Source organism: Macadamia integrifolia, chromosome 2, assembly GCF_013358625.1.
Source record: "Macadamia integrifolia cultivar HAES 741 chromosome 2, SCU_Mint_v3, whole genome shotgun sequence".
In the NCBI taxonomy this organism is placed as follows: domain Eukaryota; kingdom Viridiplantae; phylum Streptophyta; class Magnoliopsida; order Proteales; family Proteaceae; genus Macadamia; species Macadamia integrifolia.
Window position 1 is genome coordinate 14070512 of NC_056558.1, and position 22436 is coordinate 14092947.

The 22436-nt window shown below is 41.6% G+C and overlaps 1 protein-coding gene across 1 annotated transcript; it reads right to left on the bottom strand.

Moving 5' to 3' along the window:
• Positions 1–18520: 18520 nt before the first annotated feature.
• Positions 18521–20275, bottom strand: LOC122063767 (polygalacturonase-like). The gene is made up of 4 exons (XM_042627476.1): positions 19853–20275; positions 19162–19451; positions 18834–19062; positions 18521–18736 (listed from the first exon to the last, which is right to left on the bottom strand). The coding sequence occupies exons 1-4, from the start codon at positions 20273–20275 to the stop codon at positions 18521–18523; spliced, it is 1158 nt and encodes a 385-aa protein (XP_042483410.1).
• Between the last annotated feature and the right edge of the window lie 2161 nt (positions 20276–22436).

Sequence of the window (22436 nt, forward strand, 5' to 3'; positions counted from 1 at the left end):
CTCAGCTACCATAGCTGCAAGCCTGCAACAGAAACACTAGTCCCATACTTGCTTTTAGCTATAATAAACCCGCCCTTATGATCCCTAATAACAACATCGCAAACTATTCGAATGTTTATCTCAACATCAAAATAAACCAATTATTAATTGGATAACAAAACTAAAGCACATTTGGACTTTGGCTTGACGATTTATAATGTTTAGTGGAATACCTATCTGAGAGTTGATCAACTCTTATTTATTTATTTTTATTAACGATGGATCATATCGGGGTTGAATGAGAACCATTCAACTTTCATTGAAAGTAGTGAAGAGCACTAAACACCCCGTGTGAATAGTCCAAAGTATGCCTTGTGAGAATCAAACTTAGGACGTCTGAGTTTACGATTCATACCAAGTTCATTGTTCATCAACTACACTACCCTCTTAAGTTCAATTGATCAACTCCTCTCAAGTGCATTAATACTTAGTTTGTGTCAATTATTTGTATCAATGACACGCTGAACATAAAACTGAGGGGGAATATATTATCAAATTTGACATATAAGCCCTTAACATTCTTGACATTATGGAGTTATACACCTTTTCCTTTGAAAAATAGTTTAAAGTAAAGATATAAAAAAGGGTCGCATGTGATTCACATGTTCCGCATTGGCTAACAAGTTTATTAGATATAAATATATAGCAAATATGCCTTACTATGCTGGCGACACGTGCGTATGATCATGTGACGTGACGTAATCAAGGACGTCTTGGAGGTAAATCGTGCTTTGCTTAACCGCACAGCTCAGCAACACGGCAGCGTTTTGTACAGTTTGGGTGGATTAAAAAAAACCTCTAATTAACCCTCCTGGTATAATTCAGGAAATCTATATTAAAAAAGGGAATAATTCTAACAATATACGTTTGACATGACATCATATTAAGTCGTAAGAGTCCACTCTTCACCAAACGACAAACAACATAATATATATATATCCCAATATATTCTTTTTATTTTTTGGTAATGTTGATCCCAATATCTGATTGATATTGTGTCGGTTGAATGGTATAGATCAGAGGTAAAAATGTCAGAAAATCCTAGTTATTTTAGAAAATCAAGGATATTTTTGTCCGATACATATCAGTTTTCCAGATGGCCTATACTTGATCCAATAAAATTAAAATTGTGATGTAAATGGAATAAGAAAAATTCGTATTTGTACTAATTTAGGAGAATCTATATTTGAATCCGTTAAAAAACTAATCAGATATGAGTATTGATATTTTAATTTCATACAGGATATTATCTCATTCGTTTAAATTTGATTATAAAAATTAATTAAATATTTTATAATATTAATATATTTTTTTTATCATCATATTCACGATATATTATAAATAAATTAAACAAAAAAAAGATTCATTATGACATCTGTTGTTGCCGAAAATCCGTATGAGCTGATCCTGCACAAATACAAAAGGCAGAGGCCCGGATGTTTATCCAGGGTTAGTCCTCCGATGCCCAAGTTATCGGCCACACAGCTTTTCACAAGGGTAATGGTGTGGGTTTTTCTGCTTACCTTTTTTCCTCTGCTCGGGGCCTCTCTTACAGTCCTTAGGGTTTAGGGTTTCTCTTTTCCTTGGAGGAGTCCTCCTTGGGTCTGCCTCCTTTCCTCTTCGAGTCCTACTCGGATACGTCTTATCCCCTTCGTGGAGAATATTCTCTTCATGCCATTGACGCGGTCAGACTTCTTGTAGCCTCTAACAGGTGAGCGACACGTGTCCTTTCCTTAAATATCACGTGTTCTTACCCTACTGGGCAATCAATTTGGCCGTATCAGTACCCCCTTACTCTCACCAGGAGGCTCTTCCTGTGGGAGTAATCAAATTTTTTTTTACATTTTCTCTCATTCATGCATCCCTTAGGCCTTATTCCTTTGGCTCCGGCTTTGGCTTTAGTTTTGCTTGCGACTGGGACCTTCGGTCAAGCCAGCTTGGCCCTTGCATGAGCCCCCAACCAAGGTGGTGACCTTCGGTTAGGTCCGCTCGGCCTTAGTTGGAGCTCCCAACCGAGGTAAGGACCTTCGATCAGGTCCGCTGGGCTTTTGTCGGAGCCCCCTGTTGAGGTTGTGACCTTCGGTCAGGTCAGCTTGGCCTTAGCCAGAGCCCCCAATCGAGGTAAGGACCTTCAGTCAGGTCCGCTTGGCCTCTGCCTGAACTCCCAACCGAGGTAAGGACATTCGGTCAGGTCCGCTCGGCCTTTGCCTAAGCTCCCAACCGAGGTAAGGACCTTTGGTTAGGTCCGCTCGACTTTTGCCGGAGCCCCCTACCGAGGTTGTGACCTTCGGTCAAGTCAGCTCGACCTTAGCCAGAGCCCCCAACCGAGGTGGTGACCTTCGGTCAGGTTTGCTCAGCCTTAGCCAGAGCACCTAACCGAGGAAAGGACCTTTGGTCAGGTCAGCTTGGCCTTTGCCTGAGCTCCCAACCGAGGTAAGGACCTTCGGTTAGGTCTGCTCGAACTTTGCTTGAGCTCCCAACTGAGGTAAGGACCTTCGGTTAGGTCTGCTCGGCTTTTTTCGGAGCCCCTACCAAGGTTGTGACCTTCGGTTAGGTCGGCTCGGCCTTAGCCAGCGCTCCCAACTGAGGTGGTGACCTTCGGTCAGGTCTACTCGGCCTTATCCAGAGCCCCCAACCGGGGTGGTGGCCTTTGGTAAGGTCCGCTCGGCCTTTGCCTGAGCTCCCAACCGAGGTAAGGACCTTCGGTTAGGTCCGCTCGGCTTTAGCCGGTGCCCTCAACCGAGGTAAGGACCTTCGGTCAGGTCAGCTTGACCTTTGCCTGAGCTCCCAACCGAAATGGTGACCTTCGGTCAGGTCCACTCGGCCTTTGCCTAAGCTCCCAACCGAGGTAAGGACCTCCGGTTAGGTCCGCTCGGATTTTTCCTGAGCTCCCAACCGAGGTAAAGACCTTCGGTCAGGTCCGCTCGGCCTTGGCCTGAGCTCCCAACCAAGGTAGGGACCTTTGGTCAGGCCTGCCCTGGCACAAATCTCAAGGGGTGGTAATTAGTGATATGACGACGCTATTAATGCTCGGGCAGTCGTATCGTTTTTCTTCTATTTATAAAGTGTGGGGGTCCATTTGTGGGTCACTTTTGTTTTTCTCTCGAAGAGCCTTCCTTCGGTATTGGTGTTCCTTTTCCTTTAGCGCTTTGTCTTCACCAAAAGTAAGTACGATGTCTTGTTCATCTGGGTACAATCCCTCATCCTCCGAGAGGACAATGTCTAACAGTAGGTATCGGAGTCCAGGGGGGCCCCAGGGATGTCCTCGGACTCTTCCCGATTCGCCCTCTACTCGTGACTCATTGTCTGCGGCCTAGCCGTCTGGGTCCGACGGTGGCTCAAACGGTGAGGGATTTAGGGAGAGGGTGTGATACCCTACTTTTTAAATCCGGTCTAATTACACGGTTGCCCCGGTTTAACCATGCAGGACCCGAACGGGAGAGGGTTAAGGCGGGTTCCTTATGGACCATGATGGCAAGGGTAACTTTGAACATTGGTTGGCCGGACAAGTATGAGTTAGTGCCAGAGGAGACGGGTGTACCCAAGCCGTGTACATGCACATATCATAAGGTCATGTACGGATAAAGCAGGTATGTAGCCGTATCCTAAAGCACATACGTATAATAGACCTTATGCCGAGAGTGAGATTCGTGTCGAGAGTCGAATTCCATCAAAATCCCACTTGTTGGCCAATTTTTGACCCTCAGGTGGGCGGATGTGCCCACCTGAGTGACCCACCCATGTGGTTACTTAGCTGTTTTAGAAAGTATAAATAACATATATGAGTTTTCCATTTTATCATTTATGACATTCGGGTGTTTGGTGAAAAGAGTAAAGAGGAGAGAGAAAAGGAGGGAGAAAAGAGAACGGCGAAGAAGAAAGGGGAGGAAGAGGAAGAAGGAATGGATTTAAGCGGCGCCAAAGCTTGATCTTTCCATTCCGACGCCAGAAGAGTGATCCCCAACACGAGATCTGCGTTTAGAGGTGAGCGAAGGCTATATTCCCTAAACTTTCACCATACCCAAGTAAACCCTTGATTTGGGTAGTGTTTCTTGAGGTCTGGTAAATCCCCCTTGAGATGATGAATCTAAGGTTTAATAGATGGTTTATGAGTTGATTTTGAAGGATTTGAAGAAGTGTTTCCACGGTTGGAGGAGCATTGGTGATTTGAAGTAATTTCGAGATTTTTTAAAGAGTTATTGAGCAAAGAAGGTAAGATGGCTTCCATTCCTTAAATCTAACCTAGATTTAGGTTAGAACCATCTTATGAGACCTTGAATGTGTGGAGAATGGGTTTGAAAAAACCCTATTTGATTCCCCAAAGGTTGGGAAAGGTTTCGGAAAAAATGGCATTTTTCCGCCAAAACCGGTGGGCCAAGACCGGTGGGCCAAATGGCCCGCCTGAGGGTACCCACCTGAGAGGACAGGGTCTCGGGCCCAACCGGCGGGCCAACCTGCCTGCTGGTCTTAGTAGGCCCTCGGCCTGCACCGACTGGCCCCTACCGACGGGTCGACCGACAGGCCGACCTGCCTGTCGGTCATGACTGGTGGATTAGGACCGATGGGTCGACCTACCCGCCGGTCAGGACCAGTGGGTCATGACAGGTGGGTTGTCCAACCCACCCGAGAGGCTCCCAACGTGATTTCTACATTTGAATGGACCCAAAACGGACGTGCGACCTCCTTTTAGGATTCTAAACATGATTTTGTCATCAAATCTTGTTAGTTTTGACCCCAAAGTGGTGAAATGCTAACCCCATTCACTTATGATAGGTTCACCAAAACTTACGCTTCTCACACCGGATCTCACCCGTACCGGGCGTGAGTCTTTGTACACTACAGGTAAGTGGAGAGAGGACGTTTGACCTTATTTTAAGGCTTGTTTGGCATTCATTTAATTGTATCTAGACTAGTCATGTCATCATACAAATTATCTGTAACTTAGTCATCCTCATATTATTATGACTTGTGTGTTGCGTTTATTTTCTCAATGTCAAATGATGATGTGATTATGTGATGAATGATAACATCATTGTGCATAATGCATTAATAGACTAGATGCCGTAGTCGGCTTGGAAACGAGTGCATTGGTGGCCCGTGGAATGGGACACGGAGGTACTATGCAATCGTACTATGTCATATAGGAGCATGCGGTGTAGGATTATCATCTTTTTGTGCTACGACCCTTCCCAACATGGGTTGAGGTGTTGGGTTACCATTTGGGGGGAAGCAGTGGTCGCAGTTGTCGGGTCACTGTGGCGGTTAGACATATGCCCGGTTGGTCATTAGGATAGTCGGTAACCCCGGTGGTATATTTAAGAGGGCCAATCGTACTGCTTTTAAATTGTTGGAGTCAGCACCTTTATCCACGTGTGCACCTCTTTTAGACGATTTTGTAGGTCATCAGCCTGAGGATCAAGGGTCGGGCCCCACAATGGAATTCCCTGAGGAGGATTGGTGGGTCCCCGAGGACTATGAGCACGGCACAGATTGTATGTGCGAGGGTTGTGCTGTGGGACCACAGCAGTGACTCTATACAGGGTTACTTTTTGATTCTTTTGATGATCCCTTTTGTGTACTTGATATGTAAATTGTATTATTTTTATATAAATATCATGCCTGCGGGCCCACATGTACTTAACTATGTACTATAATTTGGGTATCAAGTATAATGGGGACATTTATAGGTAATTTAAGTCTTCCACTGAACTGTTGAACATTTTCTTAGTTGTGTGTATGCTGTGGTTGGATACTGTATCAGATGATCCTGACAGGTTTGGGTTAACCGGAGTTAACCCTGTTATCGGTCCGATTCTGTGTGAAGGGGTGTGACAGAGGGTGCTTGAATCCCGAGCCCAGACCCAGGACCCCCTTGAGGTGGAGGCTCTCCACATCGTTTCCACTATGGATGAGCTGGAGCTGGGGGAGCTAAGGGCCTCCTTCAGTATCTTGGATGCTTTCGAGCTCCGACTACCGAAACCGACCGATCGAGCCAGCTATATGAACTCTGAAGAGTTATGCTTATATAAGGAGGCGTTTAAGGCCGGCCTTCGGCTTCCCCTCCATCCTTTCTTTGCTCGGGTGTTTTGGCACTGTGGGATTTGTCCGACCAAGCTGACGTCGAACGGATGGCGGCAGATGCTTAGCTTTATCGTCCTTTTCTCTAGGCGCCAGAGGCCTCTCTCCCTCCCTCTCTTTGTCAATTGCTTCCTCCTTCAGGCTTGTAAGGGGCTTTCGGGCTAGTACTACTTCATCCATCGGGAAGACCTTCGGCTGCTGAACGGTTACCCAACGTCAATCCATGGGTGGAAGGAGAAATTCTTCTTCATGAGGTCGTCCGAGGGGGTGCCATTTGACACCGTCTGAGATATCCCCGATCTGAGGATGGTGAACTCCACCCTTGCCCTTCTTGGGACAGACGCGGAGTCGATGGCGATGGTGATGGCGAAGCGTCAAGACACATGCCCTTCAGTACCAGCTCACGAGCGACATGCCCGATGGACAGAGTGTCGTCTTCTTTAACCGACCACCGAGGGACAAAGCCAACCTCGGCCCTAACATTCCCAGCCCTTAGGCTTCTGAAGTCTACCACGGGGGAAGAGTCTCAGGCAGACAAGCTATGGCCAGGAGCAGCGAGGGCCTGAACCGCTTTGGTACTGGGTCCATCGCGCAGATCTTCTATCGGGAGTGCCTTGCCTACCTTCTCTCTTCCCCATAAGGTAGTGGCGTAGCATCTTCGGAATGCCTCCTGATCGCCTCGACATTCATCGACACTGTTCTTGGTTGGGAATTTCATCTTGAGATGTGGTGTGAAGATGACAATCTTTAGCAGGTTTAAACCAACTCTCCCTAGGATGGCATTGTATGCCGAAGTAATGCCTACTAGCAGGAAATTGATCATGACTGTTACTTGGCGATCTCCGGTGCCGGCTCTTACCGATAACTTAATTGATCCCTCCACTTTTACTGGGACGCCGGAGAATCCTTGCAATGGGTGTTCGACTTTCTTCAGCTTTCCATCGTCCAGGCCCATCTTCTGGAAAGCTTCAAGGAACAGGATATCAGTTAAACTGCCATTATCCACTAAGATCCTCTTCACTCTGCAATCGGCTATGGTCATGGTGACTACCAGGGCATCATCGTGCGGAGTGTGCACCCCTTCCAGATCTTCATCTGAGAAGGAAATAACCATCCCCGTCCTCGCCTTCTTGTTTGAGCATTCAGCCACATGTACGCTTCTCGCATAGGCTTTTGCTTTCCTGGTCAAGACTGAACTTTCTCCAGCGGCTAGGTCTCCACAGATTGTCGCTATAACCCTAGTTGGGATTTTATTCTCGTCTCAGAGGTGATGGTCAGCTTCCTCGGGTGTCCGATCCCTTTGTCATTCCTGATTGCCTCTGCGGGCTGGCCCCCTTCTTTCATAGCGGCCTCTGCCATCTCTACGATGGTTGTCCCTACGGTCATTACCATCTTGGGCATCCTCCTTTTTGCGGTCCACGAATCGGCCTAGATATCCTCTTCTTATCATTCCTTCTATTTTCCCCTTGAGGTGCCAACAATCTTCGGTGTCATGGCCGTGGTCCCTGTGGAAGTGGTAATATTTGTCCATATTGCATCTCTTAGGGTGTCGTCCCATCTTCCCTGGCCATTTTATGGCTCTGGCATCCAGGGAGTCCTTTATTTGCATCAGCACATCCGTTCGTTTTCGGTTCAGGGGCGCGTATTTCTCGAACTTCCTTGGTGGACTGGGTGCCTGACTAAGCTCGGACTTTCGTCTTTTGCTTTCTTCGGAAGGTTTGTCGTCGCCTCTTGAAATCCTTTTCCTTCCCGTCTTCCCTTCAGCTTCTTCATCGGCTTGAAGGATTTCTCCATCTGGATGTACTTATCGCACTGAGCTCTCAACTCGGCTAGATTCCTCGATGTATGCTTTGCCAAAGACCTTTTCGGCTCCTTATCCTTGACGCCTCCCAGTAGGGCTGTGAACTCTTCTTTCCGGTCTAGACCTCTGATCGTGATATTCTCTTATTGGAAGCGCTTCATGTAGTTTCACAGTGATTCTCCTTCATGTTGCTTGACGTTGGTCAAGTTCAACGTGGTCTTTTGAAGGGGTTGGCTACTGGAGAATCCCTTCATGAAGAAATAACTTAAATCGTTGAAGCTGTGGATCGACTTCGTCGGCAAACGGTTGTACCATAGCCTTGTCGCTCCTCTGAACGTCAATGGCAGGGCATAATACATGATGTTTTTCGAGACTCGATAGAACTGCATAGCGACCTTGAAGCCTTCCAGATGACCGACGGGGTCCCCAGACCTGTCGTAAGTGTCATACTTTGGCAGGCGTGGGTCCCTCATGACCTCATAGAGTTGTGTCATTAGTGAGGTCTAGCTCGCAAGCTCCCGTCTGGTTTTCTACCACCTTCCTGATCTCATCTTTCAGGTCTAGGATCATCTGCTTCAACCCCGAGTCCTCGTGTCTTTGTTCGTCTCCTTGGCGTGGTTCCCCATGTCTGGCCCCGGTGGCACTTCGTGTCCTTCCCCTGGGTGAGAGGCTTTCCCTCATCGTTCGGTTTCGAGGATTATGAGCGGACCTTATCGATCCTGTACTGATCCGATCCTCGTCTCGAGCTCTCTCGAGCCAGATATGGGGGCCTTGCGGTGCTCTTCCGGTCTTCTGAGAGACAGCTTCAAAAATCTCCATTGCCTCGGCCATTCGGTCATATTTCTCTTGGAGGGCTTCGAACTACTCCCTTGTCACATATTCCTGCGCTCCAGGAAGGGGTGGAGGATTACTATCTCCGTGTATCGAATATCCAGCTGAACGCTGGTCCCTCGCGAAACCTTCCCGATCATTGTTTCCCCTTTCTCCTCTGATTTTCATCGAGGGAGGGAGTCCTCCTGAAGGTTCCTCCTCCCCCGTGTTTATATTTGACGCTGCTCTAGTGTTCCTACGATTGTAGGTTCTCCCCACCATTACTGTCGTTCCCACGGACGGCGCCAATCTGTTGCTGCCAAAAATCCGTATGAGCTGATCCTGCACAAATACAGAAGGCAGAGGCTCGGATGTTTATCCGGGGTTAGTCCTCCGACGCCCAAGTTAGAGATCGGCCGCACAACTTTTCACAAGGGTAATGGTGTGGGTTTTTCTGCTTACCTTTTTTCCTCCGCTCAGGCCCTCTCTTATAGTCCTTAGGGTTTAGGGTTTCTCTTTTCCTTGGAGGAGTCCTCCTCGGGTCTGCCTCCTTTCCTCTTCGAGTCCTACTCGGATACATCTTATCCCCTTCACGGGGAATATTCTCTTCACGCGGTTGACGCTGTCAGACTCCTTGCAGCCTCTAATAGGTGAGTGACACGTGTCCTTTCCTTAGATACCACGTGTTCTTACCCTACTGGGCAATCAATTTGGCCATATCAACATCTATGTAATTTAAGATATGACACTTCGACATCAACCTTAGTGGAGTATTGGATTCAATTTTTCAGCTTCTCGAGTTTTAATTTTCTCCCATTCTTCGTCGCTCAACATAGATAGTGAGACCATGGTACCATTCTCTCCAAACTTATGACTTCACTCTCCAGTCTCTACTAAGAATGTAAATGGATAGTCAAAAATTTGTATTCGATTTGTGTTCGTATCCATTCAGAAGAAATAAGTTAATTTAAAAAAATATATTTAAATCCATTAGAAAGCTAATTAGATGTGGATACATATATTGTTATATTCGATTCGAATTCAATCTGTTTACATCACCATTCTTGATTAGTGACTTTTAACCCAAGAAATACACCTCCTTGCCACGATGCTTCCAAGTTTCAAATGTTGCATTTGTGGCTGATAAATCCACCACCCATTTGTAAATCCCCTACAAATTCTAATCGTATGGGTGTCTTCTCGACCTTTTGTAGTTGATTAATTTTTTGCCTTCTTAGGTGCATACAAGTACATCAAAGCAACATGCCGAAGTTTAAATTTCATATCCTATGGTCTAGGCAGTCTCTACTAGAGAATATGGTTCTAATCTAATTGTTTTTCATTGTGCATGATTTTCTTATGTTAGATTATGACACTATTTGACAATATTCCGTTTCTGTTGGTTCTATGTTTTCTTGTTCCTATAAATGGAGAAACAACCTAAAGAGTGTTTAATAAAGTTATTCCATTTCACCCATTTCTAGAAACATGAATCAAAATTTATGCCTATTTACAATTTTATAAAAGACTTTGACGAAACAAGTCGGATTTGTTTGAGAGAAAAAAAAAATGCTTTTGTGCCTGATAAATCTCTCAACTATTTAAACCTAAAAAGAGGCAACCGAACTCTCTCTCCTTTTTGGGCATTTGATGATAATATTGGGTTTTTTAGTGGTATTATGTCTGTAGAAAACATTTTGAGAAAGAGGTTTATCAAACACCAAAAAAATCCCTTTTTGTTTCCAGAAACGTGAAAAGCCGTTTCTGTTGTTTCTAGACACAGAAATAGTAGAAATGTTATCAAACGGTGCTTATATGTTAGTTTGAAAATATTTCCTCTCATGTGGTAGTTAATTGATGTTCAAATTTTGTGAATACACTATATTTTTAGCCAAGCCATTATCTATTCATTTGGTTGGTTTCGACTTTCAAACCAACCATGATAATGCACAACAAATAGCTATAATTGCCTAGCGAAACTGGTGAGTTTGTAGTGTGCAACACCCAAACTCACCAAGAGGTCTTGATTTGAGTCTCCCAATTGTTACATTTCTCCTAATCTAAAAAATATAAAATATAAAAATAAAAATAAAAAACTTTGAAGAATAATTGAAAAATCAAGCTTTCAAAAAATTTTAGTTATCATGTAACAATGGAAAATGATGTTTCTAAACATTACAAAATAAATATTAGTCATTTGACTAATCTAAATCATCTATTTTTGCTGAAAGTTGACAGAATGCATAATAATGTCTTGAGCATTGATACACATGCATGGACATACACTGGTTGCATTCCAATACAAGGAAGAATAATTTGACTCTTTTAATCTAAATCGTCTATTATTGCTTAGGGTTGACAAAATGAATAATAATGTCTTGAGCATTGATACACATGTATGGACTTACACTGGATGCATTCCAATACAAGGAAGAATAATTGGTTGACTTAAATTTTGAAATTTAATATGTGGCTAATTTACACCATGTTCTCTCCATCCAACAATCGGAATGTAGACATCATTTTTCCACTTTGTAAAGATAAATGCAATGTGACATTTGAAAAAAATATAAGATCATCATAACAATAATAATTTGCCAAAAATAGATGCATTGTAGTTCATGTTCTCCCTATCCAAATTTTCTTCCAAACCGACCAAAAAAATCAAATGAAACTTTAGCATTTCAACCACAAAGTGCATTGCAAGCAATGTAACTCATTTTTGAAGGAAAAGATCTTATGCCATAGAGAGGTAAAATAAAAAAATAAAAAAAAGTCAAATTCCCATCCAAAAGAGAAAATGGCTTTTGACACGTGGACGATGAACAAATGTACACGTGTGTCTCTCAACAAGAGGCATGTCGCATAACATGGAACCTTAGGTTCCCCTGACAGGTAACGATCATATAAACATGTTTTGTATGGGAGAAGAAAGGAATGACATTTTTTATCATAAGTTGCAGGTGATGACTGAATAGGTATAGCATCTCATGTGCTCTTTCGCTTTTCCTTTGTTTTTGTGTCTCTGACTCTCTTCCATTCTTTTAAAGTCAGATATAGTTTTTAAATCAAATCATTTATATAGCTTGAAAGATTCCCTGGTCATTAAGTGGGGATTACCAGACACTTGTGTGGATCTGACTAGAGCTACGTTCATGTTTCCATGGGTTATTTTTATCTTAAATTAATTCTTCATGAAAATCTGTGTGAGAAATGAGAAGCTTCGCATGACCTTCGACCTTTACCATAGCATGTGCGGCTTCTTGAAATCATAATGGATTCTATTGTAAATTAAGGGGCTAAACAGTCACCTAAATCCACCTTTGGTTGTCTATATACATAGAGGAAGTGTAACACTGCGTATGCATTGGGGCCAATTGAAGTGCTCAAGAAAGCATCAATTGGAGTCAATTTGCATTTTATGGGGATGGCGTGATCATTTCATGAGTGTAGAGACCACATTGACCCCCTCCTTCATCCTCATTTTCATTTCCATTTTTCTCATATACGTATATGGATAAGAGATATATACATATATGAGCAAAAGATTGGTATCTGATCACGTGACCCTTGCACCAACATGAGGTAAATGAAAAAGATTGTTGGAGGATCAATATGGATGTAATTCTTCATTCTATGAGGTATGGGGGGCAGTGATTCATAGGCTCCTATGTCTGGATGCAAGAACCACGTGACTCGGTAGCATTTTTTTTCCTATATATATAAGGTATGGAGGGCAGTGATTCATAGGCTCCTATGTCTTGATGCAAGAACCACGCGACTTGGTAGCATTCTTTTTCCTATATATATATATATATATATAGGTGTAGCCGTAGAGTTGTTGTGCCTAATTCAAACCCACCCATAGTCACTATGCTTGGGGATGATAGGGAACAACGAGCCCAGTATGAGCTGAGGTTGTGTGCAATGGCGCTAAAATTGGCCCATATGGTCTCTAATGACTGCTCCAATTACTGCTGTCTCCCTCTCTAAGTGTACTGATCCTCTATTTTTTATTTTTTGTAAGGTAAGTGTATAGATCCGTTTAAGTTCACTTTAATATAGTCATCAGAAGGAGGATGCCATCTGATGAATACCATCTCCTTAGTCGATCTCTAATTTACTGACCTGTCCAAGCGCTCGAAAGAATCATGCAAGTCCATAAGTGAAGAAGAAAGTCCTTCCACCCAATGGACAGTACGGCCGCGCCAGAACCAAACAAGGGCCCCACAAAAAGATAGAATCATGTGCTACGTTTTCTAATGGAAAACTGATCGTGGGTCTAGAGATTTCCATTGGAAGACACTGAAAAACTCACTTCTTCATAATGGTTTTCATTGGTGATGTCTACTATATTTGTATTTCTCGACCACCAAACATGGCCTAAAAAAACTACTAGACACGTAGGATAGTGATTATAGTATAGTTTGATCATGATCTCAACTTATACATGTTCGTGTCCTCTCCTTGTTTTCGCCTCAATAATGTCTCACATTCATTCGAATGGATCCATCATGTCTTAGCTCTCATTGAAACTATAGAGACAATTAAACTACTCTTAGGTTACAACTGTAACATTAACCAAGTTCTGTTCTAGTGTATCCTCTATTGGGATTTAAAAAAAATTTCCTTATCTTTAGTAGAATTCTAGAAATGCCACTTTTCACCTTTCATATTTTCTTGGGGGGTGGGGACCTTGGCTTTGGACTGGAAAAGTTGGTCTAGTGTAGCCTTTAGTGATCCTATATATCAAATATTGGTATTTAATTATAATAATGAACTAGTTTAGGTGCCATCAATCCTTTGGACTCTGAATACAAGTAATATAGTTGAAGTATTCTTTGTTAGGCAGGTCATCCTATTTTTGGGGGTGCAAGGGGAGACCACAAGGGGCGAGACAAAGCCCACAAAGGAGCCAGAAGCCCACAAAGGGGGCCAGACCCACAAAGGACTTTGCCTAATGCTATACTAATAGGTCAGTGATTGGATAGACATCTAATTAAGCAGCATTCCTTTCATAGATATGTATGGATATGAATTAGATATTTTTTAACCCCAAGTGGGTAGTTGAGATGGCAAAGGACCTTTGCTTCAAGAATTGTGTGGTTATGAGTTCGACTTGAACCTGGTCCATGCGGTTGTGGCGTCAGTATAGGCACGCAGGACTAGTCATTGGATCTTTTAGAAAAGGATTTATGGGGAAGGTTTGCTGCTCAATCGTGTGGCTACTGCACCAGTGTTAGATCAATGAGGTGGCACGCAAGAGCATCCAACAGGAGGGCTGCCCGATTGTTTTGCTTCCCTTGTGTGTGGTCGCAGGTGAACGCTACCGGGCAGTGTTCTTTTTCACAAGATTTATATGCCAATAGAGCAGGGGCTGGAATTAAGGCTGAGCTGGGCCTGGCCAGACATTAGGGTGGGCTGGTAAGGCCCAAAGCTCGAGCCCTAAATCACTCTTTAGCATGTCCATCCCACTTTAGGATAGCTAGGATCTGTAGATAAAGGTCTGATATGACTCATATCTCAGTCACTTGGGCCTTACCTTGCTAGGCCCAAAGTCCAACTGCAATCCCCAGAGATGATGATCCTTAAATTAAAGCAAGGCAGGAGAACTGAATGTAAGATCAATTTGGGAAAGCTTGATATTAATACAAGACCCCCTATCTCTGTTTAATGAGTTGCACCTGTGTAGATGGATATGCATCAAAATGATTGAAACAAACTGAACCGAATGAATCGAACCAATTTCTTGATCATCCAGCTTGGGTTTGGGTTTTCTAGAAACCGGTGGAATCGAAATAGTAATGAGACTGATATGACTAAACCTGAATCAGTCTGACCAAAAGTAGATCGAACTGACCAATTGACAATCCTATCTCATGGTGTAAGTTTGACCTTGTGAGCCCGTCGGATCTACCCTAAGCTTGAACAGGGTCTAGACTGGATTTTTCAACCCTAAGGGCATGATAAAGTTGAATTGGTCGGGCCAAGGTTGAGGCTCAGGTTGAGTCCACCCCGGCCCAACCTATCCCCTCCCTATTTAAAAGCTTAGACCAGATTTTAAAAGCTTAGGAAAAAAAAATCCAACAATTGACCTATTATTATTGCCCTTTGAGGTCTCCAACGAGGTGGATATATAGACAATTTAATAAATTGATCATCGTCTCTAGAGATTTAAACAACTGACCTAATAATATTGCCTTTTGACAGCTCCAAGAAGGTTGATTGAAGAGTTTATGAGACGTTCAGCGATCCATTTATGTTTATTGAGTGATGGGGAGGAACACACTAATTTTAGATCAAGAACTCTGTGATTTTGTTGTTCTTTAATTTGAAAAAAATGGAAGTTTCCAATAAACTTTTGATTAATAAAAAAACATAGGAAAAAAAAACCCTGTCTACTTGTGTGTCTATGATCAGGTACAAGTGGAAGCGAAACTATCGCACTGTCCTTCCACCTAGATGCCTCGCGGCCTTCCATTGACCTACATGCTGTGTAGTAGCTGCACAAAAGGACAGGGTTCTATTACCCAAAAAAATATTAAATTTTAATAAAAAAAATTGTCTTATGATACCAAAGTTAGGTCCTGGGCTGGGCTGGGCTGAGCCGGGCAGGGTTGGGTCTATGTTGAGGTTTTTAGGCACTAGGTCAGGGCCAAGATGGGCCTGAACTAAGCCAAGAGGATCCAAGGTTGGGCTGGGTTTTAAAAGGCCCTATTCAATCCAGCCCTGTTGCAACCAGTCATTTTTTTCTACATGCACCCTTAGACGCGGATGTTAGCTTGAGAGACAAGGCTTTTGACTTTGACATCTATCTTTTTCTTTTGGCTATAATAAGGGGAAAAGAACACTCTAACCAGTGTGGGGGTCATAAAGGAAGGGGGGGGGGTTCATATGGGCATAAATTGGGTGAGGGCATTTTGCCGCTTTTTGTATCTTGCATAAGGGTCATGTGACCAAGGAGCTTTCATTTTATCATAAAATTTAAAAGACTACTTTGTGAAACAAAATCTGAGTAATTTTTTATCATCCAAATTCGCGTAATAGCATATCACAATATATCTTAAGAAAGAAGGTAGCTTATATATAAAGGGTAGGACTCAAGCGTGGAGGGTTATGTGGAAAGGATCTCTATGATACTCTAGATATACAGTAAGACCTTCTCAAGATTCAAACAAGCAAAGAAAAATTTAATTACCATGTCTAGTTCGGTATTCAATTTAGTTACATAATTTCTTTTGCACAATTTTCTATTTGATTTTGTTTGCATCTAATCAAAAGAAAATTTAAAGTACCAACCCCTAGAGATTATCATTATTAATGAAATACTCTTTTCATTACTGATAGTTAGAACTAGACCCTTTACCTGTAGTCTCTATTAAGTGCAGATTTGAATCATGGTTTTAGGTATTGGTATTGGATTGGCTGTATCGGTATTTACTGAGATCGATCCTGATACTTGGCCGATCCGAGATCAAGTATCGTATCGATATCAGGGGTAAAATCATTGAAAAACTAATTTTTATGAAAATAGGGATAATGTTGACCAATCTGGACTGATGCAGCCAACCCCGGATTGATATTGTATCTGTATCAGCTAAGAGCCTGAGACCAATACCGGTACCCATAACTAAATCCTTGATTTGAATAGACTTTTTTACCCTCTTCTTCTCTTGTTAAGTTTGTCTTGAATTCTTGACCCGTTTTGAAGAATGACTCGCTCCGACATTTTTTGATGACAACCTGATCAACTGCGACCCAATAGATCGACCTGTGACTTGGAGGAGTATATAATGTACTTTGTTGAGCAAGTCATGGTACTGTGGGGGGTTTTTCGAGCTAGGATTTTAAGACGAGTTTTCTCGCTGCTGCTTGGAAGAGCTAGAATCTCTCTTCAACATAGTGAAGTATCTTCTTTTTCGCCCGAGGATGTAGTACCCCACACCAATATGTGGACTTAATTAAATCCCTGTGTTGTGTGGATCTGTTGACTGTTTATTTTCATATTTATCGGTGTTTGCGCTAAAATCTTCTGGGAATCTCCATCTTCAGCCCAATCAAACCCTTACCCTCTCATCATCTCTCGAACCATTCTCTCTCGGCCATCGTTTCCTGCACCACTGATTTGCTTCTTCATCTCTGTCTTCTTCCTGCAGTTATCAAAAACTCTTATTAATGAAATCAAACTTTGAAGGTTAATGCCAATCGATGAGATCAGTGGTGCAGAACAGGTTTCAAGATCCGTCTACCTGTAATAACTAAAACACTAATCAGCATCCTCTCCCAACTTAAACTATTCAGAAAATATTCACCGAAAAAATAAAAAAATTATTACAGTACTCAGGAAGATCTCTGAGAGACGAACCATTGCTTTCCTTGCTTGTCCAAGAGTGAATCATTCTCCCTTTCCAGCTTGGCTCCTTTCTTCCTGTTTTAAGTTCCCATTTATTTATAAAGAAAAATTTTATTAACAGAGAAGATAGAGTTACAGAGACCAATTTTGGCCATGGCCTAGATTTTAGATCCCTATATCTCAACCATAGAGAAATTCAAGGGAAGAACCAACACATACTGAAGAATTGTCCAAATGGTGCTCTCCCCTGTTTTTGAATACCCATTTGAGCAGGAAAGCACAAGCAAATATGAGAAAAAAAAAAAAAAAAAATGCAATTCAATGGCTGAGGAGCAGGATGTCTATGGCTACGGTATTAAACTTTGTTTTGGGGAAGAAGACGCACTCCTCCCCGCTCGTCGCCGGTTTCTGGTCGGGATTTGTGGTTGGGGTGACAAATTGTGGTTTCACATCCTTGTTGCCTTCTACGATTTGAGGAAGAAGATGATGGAATTTGAAGGGGGTTAACTGGTTAAGAGAAGGGTATACTTGGTAGTTTGTAGTTTATAAGGATATTTTGGTATTTAAAAAAAATTACCTATAGTTGATGTCAACACCTAAGGTATATTTCGAGACTCACCTCAAAGGGTTGGATTCTAATTTTCAGTAACGTAAAAAGTGTTTTGTTAATACTTAATAGTGGTATTCTCTAGGAGTGGCATCGTAAATTTCCCTAAATGATCTACACATTCCCTATAAAAACCAAAGTAAGTTTTGAGTGAATTGACTGTACTTAATATTTACTGCTAAGAGGGCGGACCTTGATGCAATGGTAAGGCTATACTATTGTGACTAGTGATTGTGGGTTTGCAAAGCGGGGGGAGGCTGGAGGGGGGTGTTAAGGCTATGTGCATTATGATCTTTCCTACACCCTGCGTGGTGGGAGCCTCATGCATTGGGTATGCTCTTGAATGTATTTATTGCTAATGACACCTTATTATCAAAACAAGTTGATAGTCGAGGCACCAGCCAGATTCATATGGAAACATTGGAGTCTAGGATAGGGAATGAGAAAAATGCCTAACTATTCATCTTGCAGTGAGAATTCCTATAATATAACCTCTCAATCAACAAAAAATAGCCTTTTCTTTCATCTTGAAATAAGAATATTATTCATATAAACTGAATTTTTATGATCACATGCATTACAAATGGAGAAGAATTTTCTAAAAAATTTACAAGAATATGAGAACCTTGTTTCACAAAATTTTGTAACAAGAGTACATTTTGTAATCTATCACTCTACAGTCAATTTAACATACTCTTTCTTCTTGTTTAGAGACTAGATGTGAGATCATCTATCACATAGATCCACTCATATTTACTAATATAATAATTCATATCAGTGATCTCTGTGACATGAATCGTGATCCTTCTCCTCACACATACAATAAGAATTCTTACACACAACGCGGAAGGACTAGACCATGAGTTGTTCCATAAACATTCTTGCAGACGGATTTTGCGGTCTGATCCTTGTAGGTGAGCTTTATACCTTCCAAACTGATCCGTTTACATGGAGAAGTTGTGCTACAAGCGAATTTCATTGCAACTTGAGTCGCCGATGTTCCGACTATGTCTGCGTATGTTACTCCACTAATTTGAATGCCTGAGTTCTGCCCAATACATACAAGATACTTACATATTGGTTAGATATGAAACATCTACTAATGTGATAATGGTTGATTACTAAATTTTCTTTGATTTATTTACCTGATTAGGGCAACCAGTATTATGAGGGCAATAATTTTGATCAATAATGATGGGGTTTTGGACATTTTTCATCACAACTTGCTTGAAAACCACTCCTGTCACAAACCCATTGCTCGGCCTTCCCCAGGTTTTGATTCTTAGCCCATTTTGAGTTCCATAGAATGCCACATTCTGCACCACCACATTTTGTACACCTTCTTCATTTGATGATTTCCCCAGACTCCCAATGCTGCAAGAGACATAGGCACTCTCATCAAAAGTTAATACAAATGACTCCGTACTCATAGCTCTTTCCAAACTTAAGAGAAGAGTATTAGTAGATGCTCACCTTATACCATGTCCAGGACCACATGTGACTCCCTGAATCCACAAATTTCGAGTTCCCGGACCGATTGAGATGCAATCATCTCCGGTCTTGATTCCGATGTTCAATACACGCACATTAATTGAATTCTGGACATGAACACCATCTGTGTTTGGACTATCTCTCGGGGCATCGATTTTAACTCCTTGTATCACTGCATCTTGGGATGAATGTACGACTATGTGAAACAATTTGGCATTGATCGATCTCAGATTTTGAACTAGTATGTCCTTCGAACTGTAGAACGCAAGTGACTGCAATAATACACCCCCGCTTGTAATAAGTTCAAACTTAATAGGGTCCTTCTAGGTATCCCTACAGCTAGTGAACTATAATGCTTCAATATTTTCCACTTGATATTACTTAGGTTTGTCCATGTCATAGAGGACCCCACATACATTGCAATGGTCAAATTTCAGTCTAAAGTAAGTAAGAGAAAGAGTTCAAACTCTAATCAAAGTTTTACTAAAATCATCAAAATTCCATCCCACTGAGATGAATATAAAATTTAAAATCGCACATAGCTATTTCCTCCACTTATTTTAAGCTGAAATTATACTAATAAGATGCTTACCTGATCCTCTATCACATAGACTAACTCATATATTACCATGTCGCAAATAGTAAAACATTATAACGAGAAAGAAAACCTTACCACAGCTCCGGCGGGACAATTTCTCCCTGCAGCTTTGCATGCCCACAAGCTGGTGCCACGGCCATCAAGATATCCTCCGATGATGGACACTCCTTGAACACCATGGAACATCAACCAATTAGTAGAACTTTCCATCTTCTTGTAATCAGGAGCAACAAGGGTTCCCTCCATTTGAAATGTAATCCTGGAGTTCTTGCATGGTCCTTGGAAGACAATTGGGCTAGTGAAGAACCTCTTAGGTGGTACATATATCGTTGTTGGCTGAGATGACTTGCAGGCAATGGCCCATGCTGCTAGAAATGCTTGGCTCACATCTGTTATGCCATCCCCTCTTGCGCCATGATCTATGATATTGATAGTAGAGGCATTTAGAGATGATAAGAGGAGGAAGGGAATGAAGAAGGCTGGAAGAAGAGAGGTCATTGTGAGTGGTATTGCCATTTAGAGAAGTAGTGGGTGGTACTTGATCTTTTGAACTTTATAAGATTTGAGGGCTTTCAAGGGTGGATTACTTTGGTCCATTTATATATAGAATAGGATATAGAGTTGGTTAGTGTTTGGGTTGAAACAGTTAATGATTGCATGGAAGGCTTTTGTTATTGTTGCTTACTTTCATGTTTTGGAAAAGTGAATGGGTAGTTGAATGTGAATTTTTGGAATTAAGGACTTGAAAATTAAGGATGAGTTTGACTAGAAATGAAGAATGGTTTGGATTCTTAATTAGGGTTTATTAATCCTGAAAAGGGTAAGCGATAGCATATATATTTTATTGATTTATTTATTTTTAATTTCTGCCTTCATGTTTTGGAGGGTTACCAAAGGCACCATAGTTGATTTTGCAAAGTCAGCTCTCAGGATAGAACTTTGGAAGGTTACCAAATTAAGGCACAGCCGTCAACTTGGAAAGAAAGATTGGGAGTTCCCTTCTACTTTCTGGTGTGATTCCAACTACCAAATGAAACTTTGAGTAATAAGAAACCGTTAATCACTGCGTTTTGTTACTCGTGAGTAATGAAGTCATTCTTGCATCAATAATTTAGGTTTTTTAATTTTTATCTTTTGGCTAAACCATCACTAGGTTTGGTTCCCATTTCAAGACTTTACATATCAATAAGAACCCATAGTAATTTTAAGTTACTGTCGTTTTGGTGATCTAGGAAATTTAATTTTAGTTAAATCATGAATGTTCATACATGGCTTTAGTGAGTGTGAATCAGGTTCTTGTATGAGAATGATTATAGTATGGTCTGATTCACATAGATGAAATACACTATAGGGTTTTTCCTTGGGTGAATTTTATCTGTGTGGATTAGACCTGTACGAGAACCTGATTCACTCTCGACTTTAGTTGGATTTTAGCACTTTTCATTATTTTCGATGAAAATTGAATGATTCTTATTCATTCTTAGTATGATCCTATCCATGTAATTATGGGGTCAGTATGGGCCCATTGGAGTATGGGACTAGTCTTCCACCTGAATACCCGGCTTTTGTAAAAAAGGGAAGAAAAAAAAGAAAGAAAAAAAATGGGTTTCCATTTATGGACTTTAAGCTGTTGAATTTCAGGAAAACACTGCGGGTGTTATATGTCTTTGTGGTTTTGGACCTAATTTTATAGTTGCTTTTACGCCATGTGTATGTATGGTTACAGATTCATATGATATTCTTACTGAAGCAATCAGTTCTCTTATTCAATTAGTTGATATAATAATTATACCAAGAATTGTTATTTATTTTAATATATTTTAGTTGAAATCAGAGCTTAATTTTCTCTCCTGACTTAAGAATTATTGGGTCTTTACTATATGCGTCTGGTGGGTGCATTTGGTCTCTCGACTCATCTAGTGCTGATAGGAAAATATATTGTGCGGCCTGCGTTGAAGAGGAGGAGGGATAAAGAGTTCTCCTTCATCACGGCAAAGGAGGTTCTTCCACCGTGGGTTATGGGATAGCTAGGATTTTTCTTCCCTTACAGTGAAGGAAAACATTTTTCAAGAATTATAATCCGTAGTTAATGCCGTGATGTAAGTTTATCAGGAAAAAGCTGGTGTAAGTTTATAGGGAAAATGCTGGGTATGCCGTTGGTATATTCAGATTTGTAGTTATCTCTCTACTCCTTCCCTTAGAGAGTCCCTTATGTCAAAAAAAAATTTGGCTGCTACCCAGGTTGCCCTCTGGGGTTCACAAATACCCTCCTAAGTTATAGTATTTTCTAAAATACTCTTTTAGATTCCATTTCTTTGACTGCCACAGGCCTGGGCAGCAACTAAATTTTGTCCCCTATGCCCTTCCTATCTAAACACTTTATGATTGAACTCACTAACTTGATGAAAGGTGACGATTATCTAACCTCCTCCCATATATATATATATATGTGGGTGAGTGCCAAACAAGACTTCGAATATAAGACACAGCAAGTGACCCATTTTTCTAAATTTCAAAGGTCAATTCAGTAAATTTAAAATGATGAATTTATGGACTTTGAGATGTAGAATTTCAGGAAAACTGGCATGTGGCTATTTTCTTTGTGGTTTTGGACCTAATTAATTTGCAGTTGCTTTTATGCCATTTGTATATGTATATA

What these genes read in the sequence shown, in the direction of transcription:
- LOC122063767 (XM_042627476.1), bottom strand. Translation starts at nt 20,275, where the DNA reads ATGACCTCTCTTCTTCCAGCCTTCTTCATTCCCTTCCTCCTCTTATCA. An exon ending in GGTCCTGGACATGGTATAAG is followed by an intron (nt 19,063 to 19,161) that starts GTGAGCATCTAC and finishes TGTCTCTTGCAG; the next exon opens with CATTGGGAGTCTGGGGAAAT. An exon ending in ATACTGGTTGCCCTAATCAG is followed by an intron (nt 18,737 to 18,833) that starts GTAAATAAATCA and finishes TGTATTGGGCAG; the next exon opens with AACTCAGGCATTCAAATTAG.